The sequence below is a fragment of the Maniola hyperantus genome, chromosome Z (genome assembly GCF_902806685.2).
Source record: "Maniola hyperantus chromosome Z, iAphHyp1.2, whole genome shotgun sequence".
Lineage (NCBI taxonomy): Eukaryota > Metazoa > Arthropoda > Insecta > Lepidoptera > Nymphalidae > Maniola > Maniola hyperantus.
Window position 1 is genome coordinate 10,731,608 of NC_048564.1, and position 21,158 is coordinate 10,752,765.

Below are 21,158 nucleotides of genomic sequence, written 5' to 3' on the forward strand. Positions count from 1 at the left end.
AAGCCTTTTTCATTCTGTTTTGTATTCTTCCCATAGTAAGTAATAAAATATGTGTTCTTCCAGTTACCTATAATATAATTTGATCTCCTTTTCTTCATATTTTGCTAACTCCAAGGATGTCACAACTCTCAGTTTATTTGCAAGATCGCTTATAAAATTTCTGTATATTTTTCTAGTGTGTAAAAGTTCTCACATTAAAATCCTATGTGTAAATTATTATTCTTAAAATATGGTACATCTTCAGTATTTTTATTTTGAATTACAAAAGGGGGATTTGCTCTTTGAATTACGCACAGTTAACAATATAGTATTTTTTACTATAACATCATGTGAGTACTTCAATTTATTACTTTTTTTTTAGTTAAAAGCTAGCCCTTGACTACAATCTCACTTGATTAACATTTTCACAGTTTAGATTATTTTTGACATACAAAATATACAACTAAATTTGTCATTTGGGTGATCATTATGACATGTCATATTATGTATGTAAGCTGCTGAGTGCTATAAGCTGGTAAGTTACCATGCCATTTTCCAGCTTTATGCTAAATAATGACCTCAGTAGACGCAGTTAGTTTCTTGTATAAACTTAATTCTTCATATGCATTTTATAAGCTGGTCCATGCTTGGTATCTTGTATGTCTGCACGTTTCTTACACGTGGAAATGCCGACAGACCTGCTGAAAGTAAATTTTTGCCAGCACTTTTTACTTTACTTTTCATCTTTACACCTGTCTTCCGATAAAGTGCAGGTGTAAAGGTCTTCGTGCATCAGGGTCACCTACGGTGTGAATTTCCAATTATTATTACTCCGATTCCCTTCAGTTTTTCACTCAAACCTTTATGGTTGTCATTTCACGGTTGTCGGATGCACTTTCAGACCAATAGAAATTATAAAGTGTTAAACTGAGTTCATTCAAAGTTTCATTTTGGAGGCCTCCTATCTTAGCTAATGTTGCATACCTACCGCCAACCGCTTCGATATTATTTTGTCGTTACAATTACACAATAGTTTTAGTTACACGTGGACCGCCCAAAGTTAAATTTTTGCCAAAACATTTTTCTTTTCTGTTAATCTTTACAGATATATACACTCTATTTCCGACAGAGTCCAGAAGTATCTTCGTGCATCAGAGTCATCTTCATTGTGAATTTCCAATAATTGTATTTACTTCAGTTTTTCCATCGAACTGCGAACACTTGCCAACACGGTTGTCATTTCACGGTTGTCGGACGCACTTTCAGACCAATAAAAATGTAGTGCTAAATTGACTTCATTCAAAGTTTCATTTAAGAGGCCTCCTATCTTAGCAACTGTCGCATACCGATAACCTACCGATAACCGATTCGATATTATTTTATCGTTACAATTTCTTTACAGTTTTTAACGGACTTGGAACAGGTATATTTTTACATTCGCATTTTTTGTGAATCAAAATATCTGAAAACGGCTACACGAACCGAACGAACGAACAGGGCCCACCTGACCTAATTATCCAGTTTTTCCGATGTTGATCCTTTTTGTCTTATTTACTATCGGGTTACCGATGCTACTATACAATCTTGTCAACATCTTCTTTCGAACCATTTTTTAGATTTAAAATTAACGGAATGACTGAAAGTCTATAATTATTTTAACCAGCTACTTTTCATGTATTAACAACCTGATTTCAATTACCTAAAAGAATAACTTTCGAAATTCGCAACGTATCTATCATTAGAATCAATAAAAACCTACAAGTAATCTGCAACTAACAAGTAAACTAGGCCACCGTATCATGTTGTGCATTATTAAAACTTGTGAAGTTTAAAAAAAAGGAAAATGGTATTAACTGCTGCTTTTATCAGTATGTCTAACGACGATAAAAAGTGTATTTTTTGTTTGGCGGTATTAGCTCTTGGCGTGCAAAGCTAGCACGGGCAAGCGCCCTCGGGAATTCGTACATTATGACGATTAAACATGAAGTTAATTTTCTATAGTGATAAATACTAGTTAGACAATGGGTTTGGTCATGTGTACGTGACATTGCCTTTCCCCTTTGCTAAGCTAGGGCTCACAATATAGGCTTCGAGCCAACGGGACGGTTCTAAATTCATTCGACTTTTTTTTTTTTTGAAACAATCTTAGAGAATGGATATGAAACATTATCATGTCTACATTATTCAAACTTTACATGGACACTTTAATCACCTTATTTTCATTAATTAGAATTTTTTAAAACAGCACCCTTCAAAGGTGATTGGGAACAGGAAACTGTTTCCAATCACCTTTTGCCTTGCTTTTTGAACACAAAAATTGGTCTATACTCAGTTTTAATAAATTGTATGCAGACATTTCTAAAAGTTTCAATGTAAGTGAATGTCCCTCGCCGATAGATCCCGGCAAAACCAGGACAACGGACCTCGAGACAGAGCCTCCTTGCCCGGGTATAGTTCGGGGACAAAGTCTTAGACTTAATAATAATATTAAGTATGTTGATTTTTCTACAACTACCATAACTGGTCTATATCTACAAAACATCTATAAAACGAATATCATCGATTTCAATCTCTTTATCTATTTTTTTTTTTTTTTTTTTTTTTAATAGATATAGCGAGCAAGCGAGCAGGCGGGTCACCTGATGTTAAGTGATTACCGCCGCCCATGAACATTTGCAGCACCAGAGGAGCCGCCGATGCGTTGCCGGCCTTTTAGGAATTTGTTGGTCCGCCCCTTGAATAACCCCATGTTATAATCTAGTGGGAACACCGCCGATGGGAGTTGGTTCCACAGTTTGCACGTGCGTGGAAAGAAGGATCTGGCGCAGCGGACGGTCGAAGTGCACCAGACACCCAGATGGTGAGGGTGAAATTCCTTACGGTGGCGCGCGGTGCGGTTGTAGAAAAAAGAGGGTGGAATGAGGTCAAAAAGCTCTTCAGAGCACTCCCCATTATACAGGCGATAGAACACGCATAGAGAGCTAACGTCTCTGCGGTGCTCCAGGCTTTCCAACGAGCCGGTTAGTTTGGGATCGTCCACAAGTCGAACAGCCCGCCTTTGGATCCGATCAAATGGAAGGAGTTGGTACTGGGGTGCTCCAGCCCAAAGGTGGGAGCAGTACTCCATGTGAGGGCGGACTTGCGCCTTATAGAGTAGGAGCCTATGCTCGGGCGCGAAGTACCGCTTTGCTCTGTTGAGCACCTCAAGCTTTTTGGAGGCTAATTTGGCCTTGCTTTCCAAATGATCGCGGAATTGAACCTCGCTCGAAATGTGGACTCCAAGGATCCCAATGCTGTTGGAAGGTGTGAGGGGAGTGCTCTGAAAGAGAAGAGGCAGTGTAAAAGGGGACTTCTTGGCGGAAAACGCGCAAACCTGTGTTTTAGTTGGGTTAAATTGCACTAGGTTTTGTGCGCCCCATTCTGACACTTTACCTAGGCAGGCTTCTATGTCAGACACAAGTTTGGCTCTACACTCCTCCAGCACTGCGCGAGAAAGCTGTGTATGTCCTTTGTACAGGGCATCACCCGTACTGTCATCCGCATAGCAATGGATGTTGTTGTGATGCAACATGTCATTGATATGCAGGATGAACAGTGTGGGCGATAGCACCGAGCCCTGAGGGACGCCAGCATTGATGGGTTTGAGTTCCGAGCAAAAACCGTCGACAGCGACCTTGATGCTGCGACCGTCAAGGAAACTGGCGACCCAATTACACAGCTTCACTGGTAGTCCGTAAGATGGTAGTTTCGATAGAAGTGCCTCATGCCAAACTCTATCAAAGGCTTTTGCAATATCAAGACTGACCGCCAGAGCCTCTCCCTTGCTGTCAATGGCTTCCGCCCAGCGGTGCGTGAGATAAATAAGAAGATCACCAGCTGATCGGCCGTGGCGAAAACCGTATTGACGATCACTGATCAGCTGGTGCTCCTCAAGATATCCCAGCAGCTGGGCGTTTATGATTTGCTCCATGACTTTGGACAGGAGGACTTTCTTTATCTATGTCTAGCAACAAACAACATAGGAGACTGGAAGGAGTGATGAGCTTCACCATTGTCCACTTAATTTCATTATATCTTGTATTGCTGCAGTCGAAAACTAGTTTGGCCGAGGCTAGGTCTGCCCACGTGCACATAGGAGGTAAGCATGGCCAAAAGGGAAAATACCCAAAAAAGATCCTTGTGGCGTCTAACTCTACGCACGCCGCTGATTTTAGCGTTCGCATTTCGAATTTTGTGGTATTTTCAGAGGCTAGTATTCCACATACTTTCTTTCACTTGAACAGGTTGCATGCGTTCTTCTGTCTCAAATACACTTTCTAAATAGTATTTCTTCTTTTCTTCATCTTAAATTGGTACTTTGGGTAATATTAGTTTCAAAAGTGCCGTCGTCGCTTGCTCTCAAGCAATCAAAACACTGTTTGAGATGAACTATTAAAAATTTCAATAGCGTGAGGGTGATTTTGTAGTATAATTATTATGTTGGGCTCATTTGTGTTGAAATATGACGTTGCAACGAAAATACTTCGTGTTTTGTGTGCTGACTGCTTCTTAATCCAGAAGTTATTGTTAAATTTTTCCTTTTTTTTCTATTTCTCCAGGGATTTTGCTATTATTCTCCAATCGACACATCCATATTAACCTTTTGGCACAGTGAGTTGTTCTTATGTCAGCTATGAGCTCATTCAGGCATGGACGTACTAAGTAATAATTATTCGTTCATGACAATGTTATACGTAAAATGAAATAAAAACTGCACAAATATTGCGCTTTTAACATTTTTAGCCTTCTGTTTAATGAGATTTCATTTACAGAGGCAACATGATTTACATTTATTTAAAACAATAGGTACAGGAAATAATGTTAACAACATTATAATAAAATCGGTCAAGTGCGAGTTTGACTCACACACGACGGTTTCCGTACCATCGTACAAGAAATAAAACCATTTAATTTTTTTTAATTGTCATGCTGCTCATTTTGAAATTCCTATTATTTGTTGATATCGCGGCAATAGAAATACACATTCTCTGAAAATTTCAACTAGTATTACGTTTCATAAGATACATCCCGCTGACAGATACACGGACGTACGGACAGCGGAGTGTTAGTAATGAGGTCCCGTTGGCACACTTCAGGTACGGAACCATAAAAAACAGAAGGCCTACAGGCAAAGAAAAAAGCCATTTGTTGTAGGAACATAAATTTGCACCCCAAAATCTAGGATTTAATCCAAATTGAAAACAGATTTGGAGCTGATCAATATAGAGAAAACTCGGAAATTTAAGAGGTGCTAAACTCAAAAAGAAAGCAACAATCAAGTTCTATACCAACCACACAGCAAGCATGTTGTATATTATTTAAGAGGCGCTAAACTCAAAAAGAAAGCAACAATCAAGTTCTATACCAACCACACAGCAAGCATGTTGTATATTATTTAAGAGGCGCTAAACTCAAAAAGAAAGCAACAATCAAGTTCTATACCAACCACACAGCAAGCATGTTGTATATTATTTAAGAGGCGCTAAACTCAAAAAGAAAGCAACAATCAAGTTCTATACCAACCACACAGCAAGCATGTTGTATATTATTTAAGAGGCGCTAAACTCAAAAAGAAAGCAACAATCAAGTTCTATACCAACCACACAGCAAGCATGTTGTATATTATTTAAGAGGCGCTAAACTCAAAAAGAAAGCAACAATCAAGTTCTATACCAACCACACAGCAAGCATGTTGTATATAATTTAAGAGGTGCTAAACTCAAAAAGAAAGCAACAATCAAGTTCTATACCAACCACACAGCAAGCATGTTGTATATTATTTTTTAATAATTTAAGTAGAAAAGATGTTCTAGTTATAGCTACTTCACATAATGAATTGTATCATACAAACTAAGGGCGTTTGTGCTCTCGTCACGGATTCCGTAAAGATACGAATCGAATAAGTAGGTACGTATTTGTATGACAGCAACTTCGAAGAATCACGGATACGAACCGTATACTGATGAGTGCACAAACGGCCTAACACGGAGATTTGGGATAGTAGTATAAGAAGGGCTACTTGAGAAGTGAGATTACCTCGGAATCCTGTCGTAGCTATCCCATCCTGTGAGGCAATTGTACGAGCTATACCTGCTGATTGCTGCCATGCTTAATATACCATGATAATGTCACTATGATATTTCAAATGTCTGTACTGGGTACAACCGATTTACTTGTACTCGGCGTATTTAGGTTTGAGTTGATAATGGATGCCCCTCGAATTTTTTTTAGTTGAAATGGTAATTATGTATTAATTCTATGATAATATTGCAATTTTTGACATTGATAATTCACTGTAAAGGTACATGAAGTTATAAACTAGCTATATAGGTGGTACAGGTAAAAGTTAATTTCACTCATAAGTCATACACTACACAACTGGCTATAAAATGAATTATTGAGAGTACCAATATAACAAGACTAAACAAACGAAATATGTAGAAACAAATTACTAAATCAGTTTCGTCTTCTAACATTCAATGCGGTTATCGAATCAATGAACCTACTTAGCTCTACAAACTCCAAATTGAATGTTAAATCGAGATAATTGATGCTATTAATAATACCTATCGAGTTATTTTTGCTTGATTTGAAGTAATATATTAATATTAATAAGTGAAAAAGCGATTCAGAAGTGACATAGGACTTTAAGAAGCACTTTTTGTGTGTTGGCAATTAATTTGTTTTAGTTCGTCACTGGAAGAAGTTCAACTTTATCCTCCATTTTGTTGAGAGCGTGGGCCAGACAAGTTACAAGTAAATACATTAAATATGGAAAAAATATTTTTAAATATTTTCCCACTTTTAACATATGCGACACCATTGGTCAGCAACAAAAGCACTGTCATAGTTATTACGGTTTGGGCCCCGACATCCAATGTATTTTTTACTGTTGTTGTTTTCACTTAAGCAGTTTTTCGCAATGAAAACAATGTTGGATTCTCTTGCTGTTTAGTCTACAGCTCTTCATTGTCAACTGCTGTCAATACGCTCGACTCAACGCGACGGGTGACGCTTCTGATTTCATTAGTCCGTGAATCTTTCGTGCACCCTCGATAACGATATAATATAAAACATTTTGTTAATTAAGCCAATGTTTCAATCACTAAAAACTATTCACAGTTTTTCTATTTAATGAAAATCTATTAAAAATCAAAATGTCATTAAGCGTTAGAAAAATGTGCCCCAATCTCAAATTGATATAAACAAAAATACCTAATTCGAATATTGCAGAGTCGGAAAATATAGATAAATATCTTCTCAAAGCTAATTCTGATTATATATTGTTAACGAAGCACATAGTTGAAACAATATTTATATTTTATAATAATACCTCCCGCATAGGTTACTCTTGCCGCGCGTCTTCGTACAGTCTCACAAGAACGAGTAGACGATGTACACATGCGCAAGTAAATTCATGCCTCGAGAATCGTACCGAAACCTATATTTATCGCAGTAGGGACTCCAGGCCCTGTTGCGTATCGCAGACGTAATGTTGGTCGACTGGCCATCCCTGACACTGGACAGCTGCATGTCCGTATGACTTCTATTTTATTTGTGATGTCCATCATGAGGTATTTAGTGATGAGTTGACTGGCATGTATTTTCAATAGTTTTTTTTTTTAAATTTACATGTTAGTTGCATCCATATTCTGCATTTCATTACTATACTATATCTTCGAAGTAATAAAGAAAATATTATATTACTACTATTACTACTATACTACTTGGAAATTGCGTGTGCATTTACAATCTTGATTTTTTTTGAACTTTTTTTTATTCTAATTGACCGTACTTGCAGATTATTCCTGGCATGGCAATTCCTGGCTTCGTGGTTATATCAAAATACCACTGGGATTATCAATTATCAAACAGTTCAGTTCAATCATCACGCTTTGCGCTCCACTGAATTTTTGCATTGCATCAAATTCTTCGGTCGATCAACTGTCAATGATAGAAATGTATATAACCGTCTGCTACGCTTTTACAAAAGTGATTAATTGAATTGTTAAATGATAGTAATTTTCTTTTTGCATCATATATGTAAACTTAACGCTACCAAAGTAATAACATTCAGCCATTAAGATCTAATTATTGATAGACGAGTTGTATTTATGGAGAGGACCCGATCGCATTGCGAACGAAACGCCACAATTGAATTCAGGCAAGGCGGGCGCCGCGACCCTCGGCCGTGCCAGACTGAGCCTCTTTCGGTCGCCCGGTGGCTTTTCCGCCTCGCTAGTCGCTACAGCTCTACCTACTCTAGTAACACCAGGGAGAACATAATGAATTATGAATCCCTTTGTACCTAATTCACACTCACAAACATATACGATTCTAATTATTATTACTCAGTCATACTCGAAATGAATTTAATATATGCATTTATTTGAAATAGGAAGCTGGTTTGGTTGTATATTCCAATGGTTTTAAAGTGATCTTTAACTTATAACTTAGATAAAAATATCGCGTGAGTGCCTAAGCACATTCATTTTTTGGAATTAATTGTTGTTGACCGCTAGTTGATCGGTTAAATTGACTTTTAGTGTCCCTTGGGAAATTACTTCTAAGGCCCCACTGCATAAAATTAACCATTTTCCAATTTTGGAGTGTCAATACTAAATTTTTGCAGATATACAGATCGCCATACTATTTCGCTACTGTTTTAAAGATTTGAAATGGTTTCAAAATATGTATATTAAAAAAAGAAATGTGTTTTTAATTATGTAAATAGGTATATCATTAATTTTATTTTTCTTTCATGGAAGACACAGACACAAGAAAACGATGTTGTATTGTCGGTGTCAGTCGATTTAAAGTTGATATCATAGCTGAAGGATAGAAATAAGGAAATGATGAGTCTGAGAAATGATTTTGATGCTTTAATTTTTGTATAGGCAAGAGACAGGAAATCTCTCTAAATATTCTAAGTATATTTATTGACTTGTGGCTAGGCGTTATCTTGGTTGTTTCTTCTTTATTTAACATATTTCTGAAACTCAATTTTATAATTATTTTATGTTTTGACGTCGTGCATTCCCGAAGGACATCACAAACGTGTTTTGCACTATTATGATTGTGACCTAGTTATGAGAATGACACCATTTAAACACCACACGGCTATGAGAATCGAATATTTTACGAAATTCTTGTGACATTTTTGTTATCTCTATACTGAATTAAGTAATTATTTCAATTAGACGGAAAATTTTGCAGACGGCGAATAGATCTGCTGATGAGAATTTGGATCTTTTATCATTCAGGAGATTCTTAACTCAGATTTTTCAGTAAACATAAAGGGACATCTCTTTTGTGTCTTTATTTTATTAAGTTTATTAAAAAGTAGGCAAAGAGTCTGCCTCCTATTCGGCGGTTCGGGGATTCGATCCCGGGAACGCACAGAACTTTTGTCAGCTCTGCGAAGGAAATCGTTGTGAAGAAACCGGTATGCCTGAGAGTTCTTCATAATGTTCTCAAAGATGTGTAAAATCTGTCAATTTGCACACGGCCAGCGTGGTGAACTGGGGCCAGACCCTTCTCATTCTGAGAGGAGACCTGTTCTCAGTAGTGGGCCGGCGATGGGTTGATCATGAAGATGAAAGAAGTAAGAACCGTAAATCAAATTCATACCAGTATCGTAGCTGGCTAATCGTGTTACACAGATTCTGTGGCGAATTAGGATGTTAAGGTTGTAATTTATACCGTATTAGAAGGTGTCAAGGGAGCAGATGATGCGACTTTGATCGTACGAGCCTCCTAGCCAACGCAAATTAATCTGTTCCTACTGATATTTCAGTGAATACACAATGAAATGAAAGTTTACAATGCTACTGAGATTGAGGTGAATATGTTATCTTAACCAAAAACTATTTAATCTATCCTGACTGACTGATTTATCTAGCACAGACTGACACCCGTATTCACAAACGTCATTATGAGGTTTCATAGTCAAGAAAAGCTATTCATAAACAACATTTGAGGGACGGACGACACTACTGTATGCGTTTACCAAAACGAGCGCACAGGTAAAGTAGCTCGCTAGCTACTTTACGCGACACATAGTGTTTCAAAACAATACAAATAGGGTATAGGTTATAGTTTGTGTGATTTTGTTGGATGCTAATGATTTAAATAATTTGTTCTTTTTGAAAAATTTCGATGGATTGCAGCAGCAATCAGATTGATGAAGAATTTCATAAAGTGACATCCTTGAGATCCATCCTTTACAAAGAACGATCACAACAAGAAAATTTATACCTACGTGATGTTAAAAGTTATTTCGATTATTACAGTGCCGATGAATTTTAAAGAAGCTGTAGATTTTTAAAGATATTGTTATGGATCTACTCTCAATTAAAAATTGTAGGGGTCGCATTTTAGAGCTGAACTGAAACCTGATAATAAAAAAGGCTGATAAACATATTCATGTGAAATCGAAACATTGTTAGTTTATAATTTTATTGTATCTTTAGAGTAATCATCTCTCAATAGAATATATCTATAATAATTATCAGATCTCTACCGGAAGTTCTTTTTTTGGAGATTTTCAGTGAGCAGTGCCCTTTCTTCCTTTTAGTTTGTCAAGAATTATGTCTTGATTGAGTGGTGTTCTCGAATGAAAGAATTGGGTCAAGAAACCTAATTTACGCGGTTACTTTACGAGACACTTAAGGGTATTGCATCCTCTTTGATTAATGGCTACTTAGCTAACATGAAACGACTCGTTGTACCTACATATACATAATGTATAGCTATGTACCTACTTATTTGAAAAAATATTGGATTAGTAAACGATTTACAAAGCTACACATATTTTCTTTTTTTTTGATCGTCAAAGAATAAATAGTCACGGTATTAAAATGATTCTAATTGTACTGTAATGTATCAAGTCTTCACTTCCACCAAACCATAACCCAGTCAAGACAGACTCCCAGTATGTACTCGTAATAGGTAGTTAGGTACAGTAATTAAAGTAGCTTTTAAAAGATAGGATAATTTGTTAGTGGGTAAGAGAATGTGATAACTGTTAAGGCAGTAAGTTGTGCACACTATTATAAAATAAACGTATTGAGATTTCTTTGTGGAATCTACTTCATCTACGATCTAATTCAAACATTTTACACTATGAAATAAAACTTACAAACAACTAAGCAAAGAATCGTCATAGTACACACCCATTTACTATAGTAACAAAACAATAAAATAGATGTCATGCAAAGTGTTAATATAATAAATTAATTTACTAAGGAAGTAGCTAAAATTTAGAATTATTGTGATGGTTGGCGATGCCAAAAGCGGCATGGTGGGTGAGATGCACTCAAAAGCTTAAAAAAGTGGTTGAATTCCAAGTGTGTACAGGACAAGCCAACGATAATCGAATTTTGAACAGTTTATAGAGCAAAAATACGTCGCGAGGGTTTACATGTAAAGCGTATGAACTGTCAGGCACCTGGGGATCTGCAGAGCGATTTCATCCAGACTGTCGATGGGTTCACTGAGCGGTCGCTCGAGTAACCTCGAGGGGGCCGTGAGCGTGTCTGAAGTCATATTTCGTCTATTTTTTGTTATTCTTGTTTGCTTCTTTCGTTTTTCCTCAGCACGAAGAAGATTGTGAAATCGGAAGAAAAATATCGACATTATATGTTTCCTTTAATGCGTTTTTAAGTAAGCACTGTTTATTCTCAAATGTCTTTCTGTCACTTACACAAGTTAAGATATTTCACTGGTTTTTATGTTAATGAAGTCAGGTCAGTTAGCAACACTGGTATGACCCGTGAATCAATTCACGATCTGTATTTCTTTCGTGGTAGGAAAAATTGTTTCATAATTAGGTGTAGTATTAACTTATTTCATCGTTGGATTTTTGTCGTGTCTAATAAATTGATTGTATTTGATATCCTTCGTTATTTTAAAAAAACAATATTTTTTTATACTAAATGTAAAATAAATCTTGCTTTTACCTAATTACTTCTGCAGCTCTGTATTGTCTGTCAAAAGTTTAGATTTTCCTCTAAGGTTCGTGTTATAGATGTGTAAAAATTAGAAGCACTGAAATAACCAGTGAACCACTTTCGACCCTATTTATATATTTATTCTGCGGTCACAACAGAAAACAGATACTTTTATAGTCTATATTTGATATTCTATATTTAACTTGGAATTTCTAGGCTCCAATTTTGTGGCGCCCAATGGATTCGATAATTCAATTCCCGTTTTATGACCAAATAATCCACCTGCGCCCGACTTATACATATTTTATGGTCTCGTTCTGTATCCCTTCTCACACATATAACGTACCTTTTGTAAATAGTACGAGCATTTATATCCCAAACTAGCTTATGCTCGCGACTTCGTCCGCGTGGACTACACAAATTTACAACCTCTTTCTACCCCCTTAGGATTTGAATTTTCTAAAATCATTTCTTAGCGGATGCCTAGCCTACGTCTAGCTATCTGCATGCCGAATTTCAGTCTTATCCGTCCAGTAGTTTGTGGCTTGAGCTGTGCTGTGAAAAAATATTTACCAGCAGAAATTACTCTTATTTTTATGTAAAAAAAAATCAAAAATATTTGTTGTTTACGCCTTGAGATGTTATATGAACTGTTGCATAATAGTGGCTACTACCTCTGGAGGTATTTCGTCATTTTCATTTCTTTGCGATGCGCCGCGATTTTAAAATCAAGTGTCTTATAATGTTTGTACCAGAAGCTTTAAACAAAGTTTATATTGATAGAACTGTGTCACGAAACCCATTTTGAACTGTTGCATAATAGTGGCTACTACCTCTGGAGGTATTTCGTCATTTTCATTTGTTTGCGATGCGCCGTGATTTTAAAATCAAGTGTCTTATAATGTTTGTACCAGAAGCTTTAAACAAAGTTTATATTGATAGAACTGTGTCACGAAACCCATTTTGAACTGTTGCATAATAGTGGCTACTACCTCTGGAGGTATTTCGTCATTTTCATTTCTTTGCGATGCGCCGCGATTTTAAAATCAAGTGTCTTATAATGTTTGTACCAGAAGCTTTAAACAAAGTTTATATTGATAGAACTGTGTCACGAAACCCATTTTGAACTGTTGCATAATAGTGGCTACTACCTCTGGAGGTATTTCGTCATTTTCATTTCTTTGCGATGCGCCGCGATTTTAAAATCAAGTGTCTTATAATGTTTGTACCATAAGCTTTACCTCTGGAGGTATTTCGTCATTTTCATTTCTTTGCGATGCGCCGCGATTTTAAAATCAAGTGTCTTATAATGTTTGTACCAGAAGCTTTAAACAAAGTTTATATTGATAGAACTGTGTCACGAAACCCATTTTGAACTGTTGCATAATAGTGGCTACTACCTCTGGAGGTATTTCGTCATTTTCATTTCTTTGTGATCCGACTTAGAAGAATCAATAATGCTCATATGAATTTGCTTATCTTTTTTGAGCACACGTGGTCTATGCTAGTTTTCGTTTAGGGTATTGTACGTGTGTACTGTGTTAGTACTATGACTCGTTTTTTGGATTGGTTGTGTAGAATAGACTTTAAGAAATTTTTATATATTTAAAGTGCCAGGATTGTTACCACGCCTATTTATAACGCACGTCTCTCAAGATGTACCCAAAGAAAATTGATGTTACCTATATCATTTCTTCACGATGACATTATTTAGATTATTGTGTACCTACATAATAATGAAACAAGACTAGAGAATGAAGATTGAAGACCCTCCCACTAGGTGGACGGACGACATCAGACGAGTCGGACAGGGAGCCACTGGATTCAGGCGGCGCAAGACCGTGGCGTATGCGTGTGGTGCATAGAGTAAAAGTAATACACTGGTGTGGTGTATGTCTATCGGTTGATGATGATGACGACATAATAATATGTATATAGAAACGCCACCGCTTCATTCTAACTTCATTCTAATTTCTAGTGTTGTGTTTAACACTTATTGTATTTGTATATGTTTTGGAACCTTTATTAGAAGGTAAAATGTCCATTTGATAGGTACTAATAATTTGGATGGAATGGATTACTTGTACTGATTGTTAAGAACCATTATTTTGTCTTTAATAACGAATATATTATTGGTTGTGGAAAGAAGATTCTTGTTTGAATCTATAGGCTGCAGGACATTTTTTCGGTATAAGTTTTAATGTGAGAGGAAAAGTTTTCTAACAGTGAAACATTATTAATACCTATAAGTTACTAGCTAACCTACTTAAGTATACCATGAATATGTTTTATGATGGATTTTAATGATTTAATTACTTAATCACATAAGTTTATTATTTTTCAAACAACTTTTCTTATTTGCAATCATATCTTTTCCTATTTTCTTATTTGCAGGTAATGACCTACCTCTCAACTAAAGGTTTGAATATCTCACAAATATCTATGAACATATATTTAAGCTAGTCCGAGGCCAATATCGCAATTTTTTGCGGTAGGTAAATCTAAACGAAAAACGAATACCAATGTACAATATGCCGAAATTAAATAAACACCCGTTCTTCTTCGTCTTCTTCTCTTATTTGGTGGCTTTTTGTACAAAAACCCGTTTTTAAATTTATTCAGTACTACCCGAACAAACTTCGTTATTGCATACATACAAATATAAATAATGAGGTTTTAAAACACTTTAATTTACAATTCCGAAGATGTTTTTTAAGTCTTTGAAATAGAGCTTTATGCAGATATATTTAAATAGGTGAAGTGACCCAAATTAGTAACGGCACCAATTTTGATTGGTTGATGAATAATGAAAATATAAACATAACGTCAACTCTTCAAAAATCTTTTCGTAATTACCTACCCGAATGCACCTTATACAAAACAACCACGGCAAAGGGCATATTTAATTACACAAAAAGCATTTTCCTCCGCAAAATCTGGAATGGCGCGTCGCTGCACAATGGACATTTATAGCGTGGATTGTGTTTTCACTTGACCTCGTTAAATTTCAATTTAGTAAACAAGTAGCTCAATTAGTTATATTAGTGATCATGATCTAGCTGTCAGAGCATTCTAGTACATGAACTAGGAGGGGATATACTTTGACCAAAAGACAAAATGAATAACAAAATTCAATGTCATCTCTCGTGGTTATGACATTTTTATAACTAAATAGATACTACGTAAACCGATAAAATAATATAATAATGCAGCATTCTGTGCACTGGCTACTTAAATATAGAATCAAGTGTATTTTTATTAACTGTAAGTATTAACAATTGCGAAAAGCGAATGTAATACGAACCCGCTGCGTCCATATATGAAAAATATATCGTCGTCTAATTCGTCGTCCATAACAACAACTCGCCATCCAGCTAATTAATAAGTTCCGAAATAGCAATATATTATGTAAAATAGACAAACAATTATGCGGACCTACGAGAGCTGAGAGGAAGGTTAAAGCTTAAAAGTTGTAAGAGTTAAATACATCCCGTAAAGTACGCGTGGTGAGCGCGCGTGGTAAGCGCGCATGGTGAGCGCGTGGAACTACGATTAGCCGCGTGGTGCGCTAGCAACACCGAACGTGATTTGAGCTTCGAGCCAGTTGTCGAGTCGCCATGAGATGCCCGCCGCTCCCCTACCCACCGACGGGCCACCCTTTCCCATCCCTCTCGCTGGCGGCGACACCCACAAGCCCCCTAGCTGATCCCGTCACACGTCCCCTGTCCCACACCTTGATCCTTGAAACCAGATGACTTTCCTATTACAACTTCTTCCGTCGGTTTATTTACTAAATTAATCAATGCTAAAGTCAAGTTGGGTTTGTTCTTGTTATTGATGTCATTTTGTACACATGCCTACTTGAAATGACACTATCTGAAGTAGCTGCTCTAATAATTAGGTGGTATTTAAATTATTATTGATGAAATCATACAAAAATGTATCTACATTCGAAGTTTGGGTTTCTTGTGTTGGGGAGTCACTCCCCCACATTCGTCCCCTAGAATAGGGCACTTTTTGCCAACTGGGTGGCTGTGTTGTAACTTCTCCGGTATCGACCAGATCGCAATCATAGTCATTGTTGGTCGAAAAATAGGTGTCAATTCTTTGTTGGACAATATTGCTTGTCCTTACATCACAGAGGGATGAAGATCTTGGTCTGTCGAGGTTCCTTGTCACTTGACGGGGAAGAGCTATGAGCACTCGCTGCTTTGGCACAAGACTTAATTAAAAGAGCAGAACGACATAGATGAAGCTTTTGAAAAGTAGACAAGGAGATGCGTTATCGTGTTTGCTCTTTAAAATTGTTTTGGAAAAATGCCTTCCTGCCTTGTCCTCATCTCCTCGCTAGAGAATTCGTCAATCTGTACCGTTGGATGCTACTATGAATCCTTGATAACGATCGACGAAGACTTATCTGAATCGATCTGTAGGATTGATCATTTTTCCTCATTTCATCTGCCCTAATGATTTCTGATAGCATTAAATCAGGCATACTTAGATGTTCGTAACTGATCAACATGCGAGAAAACATAAACGCCTCATGAAACTGCAATAATGAACGCGAATTTGCGAAAACGAACATTACGAAAACAGAAAATTAACTCCGAAGCAGTCGATAGAGATGTATGAATAAAAAACTAAAACAAACGAATGAAAAAAATAACTGTCGACTAATGTTCCGTTTTCAAATTAGACCTAAAATTAAAAAAAAGTAATGTAAACGGCCAGTGCTACGAAAAAATACATTAATTCTTCCTTTTTTGTGTTCCGCTAATTGTGCCGGCGAGTGTAGTTTTTGATTTATCGTGCAAAATGTCGAAAAAATACGACTGTTACGTCGTATTTTTTTGGGAACCCTTGGTGCGCGAGTCTGACTTGCACTTGACCGGTTTTTCTTTGCACTACGCTGTCTCTACTTTTCGACATTGAAACTGCCGTAAGATGTAAACTGAAACATTTTTCTCAGCTGTCACATACTGTATTTAACTTACACTGCATTTCAATTTTTAGGTGTAGTCAATTTCCAATGAGTAATTGTTTGTTTTGCTTTCTAGATAAAGTTGTTCAGACTTAACAATGCCTAACAGATGTATTATGCAGATAGATTGTAGAGTTACATTCACATCGCACGGCTGTGTCGAAGCATTACAGTGCGCATGTCCCAGCGTCGGCTGAGCCCCTTCTATTCGATCTATCCGCCATGTCTAATAAACATTTATTTCTATCGTGGTAAGTCGATGTAGACCCCATAGTTAACGTATTATCCTACTTTTTAGTAGCCTTCTACTGGCATCAACGTACTTCTACAAGCACACACTATTTCTGAAGCACTCCCTAATAAAAAATTCTACGGCGCATGTTCCTGTATCTATAACCCTAGTCTTGTTATGTTGAGGTCTACTGAATGCGAGATTATTGAATTTCCGATCATTAATATAAATAAAACAAAGCTTCAATATTGCTGCAATAACATATCTACTCACCGTTCCTCAAACCTGATGCTGGAACGGCTTATGTCGCTCCAGGCGCTCATAGAACGCCCTCGGCTTCTATGAAAAGCGGCAGCAGTAATTCCTCCGAAGGTCCCCGTAGGTCGCCGGTCCAATTCAACATCGGGTGGAAAGTTAACTTTAGCAGATCCACGCGATGACGGTCCGTCCGCAGATTCCCCGCCACCTGACAGTTCCATCTCGAAGGGAGCGTATTCGGGCGCTTCGTCAGGCTCTTGATCGCTTCCGTCGCTCGCCGCAGAGAGAGCTTCATAGCCGTAGCCGGGGCGGACGCCGCCGGCGGCGGGTGCTCCACCGCCGCACTCGCTGCTCGCGCCCGCCCGTTGTCCGCTTTCGATCCGACTCAATGACGCTGCCTTGACGGACTGCTCGCGGCCTCTCAGCGGCGACCCTCGCGAGGGAAAATGGTTTGAATACCGCAGTTTGCTGTGACGGAACGTGGTGCCGCTCAGTTTCGCCCGTTCGAACTGCGATGACTATTTCACTTCACAAAATGGATTTTCACAGCGTTACTGATAAATCCACTTAAAACTTTTTACTTAAGTCTATGTATTTGTGTTAAATAAATTAAGAGTAGGTTAGGTATGTTGTTTTCACAAAAGAAGAGATTCACAAATTTCAAATCAGAGGATTACACTCGTTGATAGTAATGGTACAAATAGTCCCCCCCGGATGGGGACACAGCTTGTCGAAATAACGCGGACTTAATATAAATAGGACAACTTGCAATTTGTTAAAGGGAAGAATGCCTTGACCTTCGAGTGTAAATCTTTGTTAGTGGGGTTAGCTAAACAAAAATGAGTAGATACTACGTTTCATACATGAGGTAAATAAAGCTCGTGAAGTAAGGAAGGAAAGTTTAACGTGAAGTGCGCGCAGATAATAATTGGGGCGGGGGCGGAGAACCGATCGATGTTCTTCATCTCACGGTCGCTGCTTTTTGGTTCCTATTTTAGCCAACCCTACGGAAAGGGCGCTATTGTTGATTCCCACTTGAGTTGGTATAATATTATTTATTTGTACGGCCCTGGGTTGAATGTTTCTACCAAAATTGGCTAACTCCTTGAAGAGAAAGTCGGAACATGGCAACAGATTAGTAGCCTTTTAAATACTTAAAGCCGACATTCTGATATTCTGAATTTAAATAATACGTCATTCACCCCTCCTCCCTGAAATCACACACGTACGAGTATATTCTTGAAGGTATGTTGGTTGACGTCTCTCTCGTGTGGCTCGTCTGAAAAGTAGGGTTTCGGAAAGGGTTGATGCTGTCGGTTGTTGTTCCTGATCTGTGGTTGTCGGCTCTTTTGTAATAGGATTTTCTGAAGTCTCTTGGTTTTGTGTAAATTGATTGTTTTCTTCAATTTGTATCTCTGATTCTTTAAAGACTTATTCTTCTTCAAAATCATCTGATTCTCGGGATTGCTGTTTATAATACTGGAAGTGGAGCTATTTGTCGATTAGAAACTGTTGGTTCCCGTCCATCTTTTCTTGTAATAATAACTCTACCTCCTCCACATAGGGGTCGTTTTTATTTCTTTTTTAAAGAGTACTGGTCCTGGCACCATCCATGTAGGTAAAGATTCCCCCGTAGTGGCCCTTCGAGGGTGCCTGAATAGCCGTTCATAGGGAGTCGTGTTAATAGTCGTACACAAAAGCGAACGAATTGAATGCAGCGCCACTGGCAAGACTCGCTCCCAATTCTCTATAGGCATATCTTTAGAACGAAGAGCCAGGTGGATGGATTTCCATAAAGTTCCATTCAAGCGGTCGACTTGTCCATTTCCGCGTGGGTTGTATGGCGTTATTCTACTGCAAGCAATTCCTAAGGAATTTAAAAATTCTGTAAATTCAGTCGATAGAAAAGAATATCCTCTGTCACTGTGTATATAAAGAGGAGTTCCAAAAGTATAGAAAATATCATTGAGACATTGTATTACAGTAGTAGTTGTCATGTCTTAACAAGCATAAGCAAAAGGGAATCTCGAATCATAATATAAATAAAACATGAAATAACCTAACAAATTAGGCTTTATTCTGCTTGAATTATAATATGTAGACAACATGAATAATATGACAATATCAACAAGAGAACATACGACATTCGGATATTCTGAATTGAAACAATACGTCACATCCGCAAGTCTAAGTCCAGTGTCACTGCCATCAAGTACGTCGCATTATAGTAAAACTGTTTTTAATTCTAACTCTTTAGAAAAGAAATGTGCTGTAACTCCCATGTATTAAATAAATAAATAAATAAAATGTTTTAATTCGACCAACAAAAGGATCATATTTAGTCATAAGTATTGGACCATTATACTGGAAGACCAACAGTCAACAGGCACACACTCTCGCCTGTTATTTAATAAAATTTATGAAATACTGCTTCTTGTCTTCATAAAAAACAGGCAGCAATGACGAGGAAATTGTATTTCTACTAGGTAAATCGTAGCCCGGATTGAGGGTACCTGTGTACAAATTCTTTGAAGCCAATATCATTCACAATTGAGAAAGGTTGACTACGACCTTAACGAGGGCTTTATCTATTATCTTCTTATCTCCTGACCTTTGAAAACCTTTTTCGGCAAATATGTCGCCATCATGGGCTGGTTCTTTAGTTGCTAACGTCTCAGCACTGGTACTAGTGATATCAGAGAATCGGATATTGGCTTGTGCTGTTGAGCCACCAAGGCCAACAACAACACCAGCACCATCGCCTCCCCGACCAATGCCCCGGACGGCACCACCGCTAGTACCAATCCCATCATCAAGTCCCAAGCTTCCCTGACGACTACTATCGCTAGCTCCAATATGTGTCTATGGCGACGGTACGAGTAAGCTTGAATACGCGCCTATGTGGTTGTTTCAAAAGTGACCTCACATTAGAAGTACGAGTAGAAGCTCTATAGGAAAAGTCTCTTTTACAATACCTACACGTCGCGAGTTTGTTTTCTCCCACACATTTATCAAAATGGTTCCATAATTGAACATTCGGGCTCATTTTGTCATAAATACAATCTAATATCTCGGTACCTACATAATACATATCCAAAAAAATACACGCGGAATTGAGAATTTCCTTCTTTTTGCAAGTCGCTTCCATCTTAGACTGCATCATCACTTACCACCAGGTGAGATTGCAATCAAGGGCTAACTTGTATCTGAATAATAATAATAAAAAGTCGGTTATAAACTACCAACCTTTACAATTCTCAAAAACTAAATGAGAAGTGATTACACTTCTTTCACTAGTGTAGACACCATGATCTATAAACTAAACTCTCCTAAAGATAGATTTTCACCTGAACCTACCACTTCGAAAGACAGTCAAACTATCTCAAAATATGATGTATTGAGTTTGATGCTTTGGATTTCTTGGTACGTATGATTACCTGTTGGATTAACAAAAAATGGAATGTTGATTGTTTTACATGTTACAGTTGGAGGGTTTGGCTCTGATTCTCCCGCGAGGACCAGCTGTGCTGGTAAACATATTCTTTGTTTGACTTGATTTGAGTTCATCAAAGTCAATGTTTAATGCTCATGCGAATGTAATGGCCTCATTACTCAAAACTACTATCTAACCAAGCGCCTGTTCCGTCGAAGGATTTGTACTCAGTAGGGCCCGGATTAAAGAAAAAAGTATTTTGGTCAGAAAAGAAATTACCTGAAT

General features: G+C 37.5%; 2 protein-coding genes across 3 annotated transcripts in view; one reads left to right on the plus strand and one right to left on the minus strand.

Annotated features, from left to right (window-relative positions):
- SLO2 (slowpoke 2) overlaps positions 1–18,328 on the minus strand; it is a 52,367-nt gene extending 34,039 nt beyond the window's left edge. For both annotated transcript variants that reach the window (XM_069508547.1, XM_069508546.1), the window contains exon 1: positions 17,456–18,328. In XM_069508547.1, the coding sequence (XP_069364648.1) occupies positions 17,456–17,661 (206 nt within the window). In that variant the 5' untranslated portion in view covers positions 17,662–18,328. The remainder of the gene's footprint in view (positions 1–17,455) is intronic.
- LOC117995914 (zinc finger protein 431-like) overlaps positions 1–21,158 on the plus strand; it is a 170,080-nt gene that overhangs the window by 123,787 nt on the left and 25,135 nt on the right. The gene's annotated exons all lie outside the window — the stretch shown is intronic.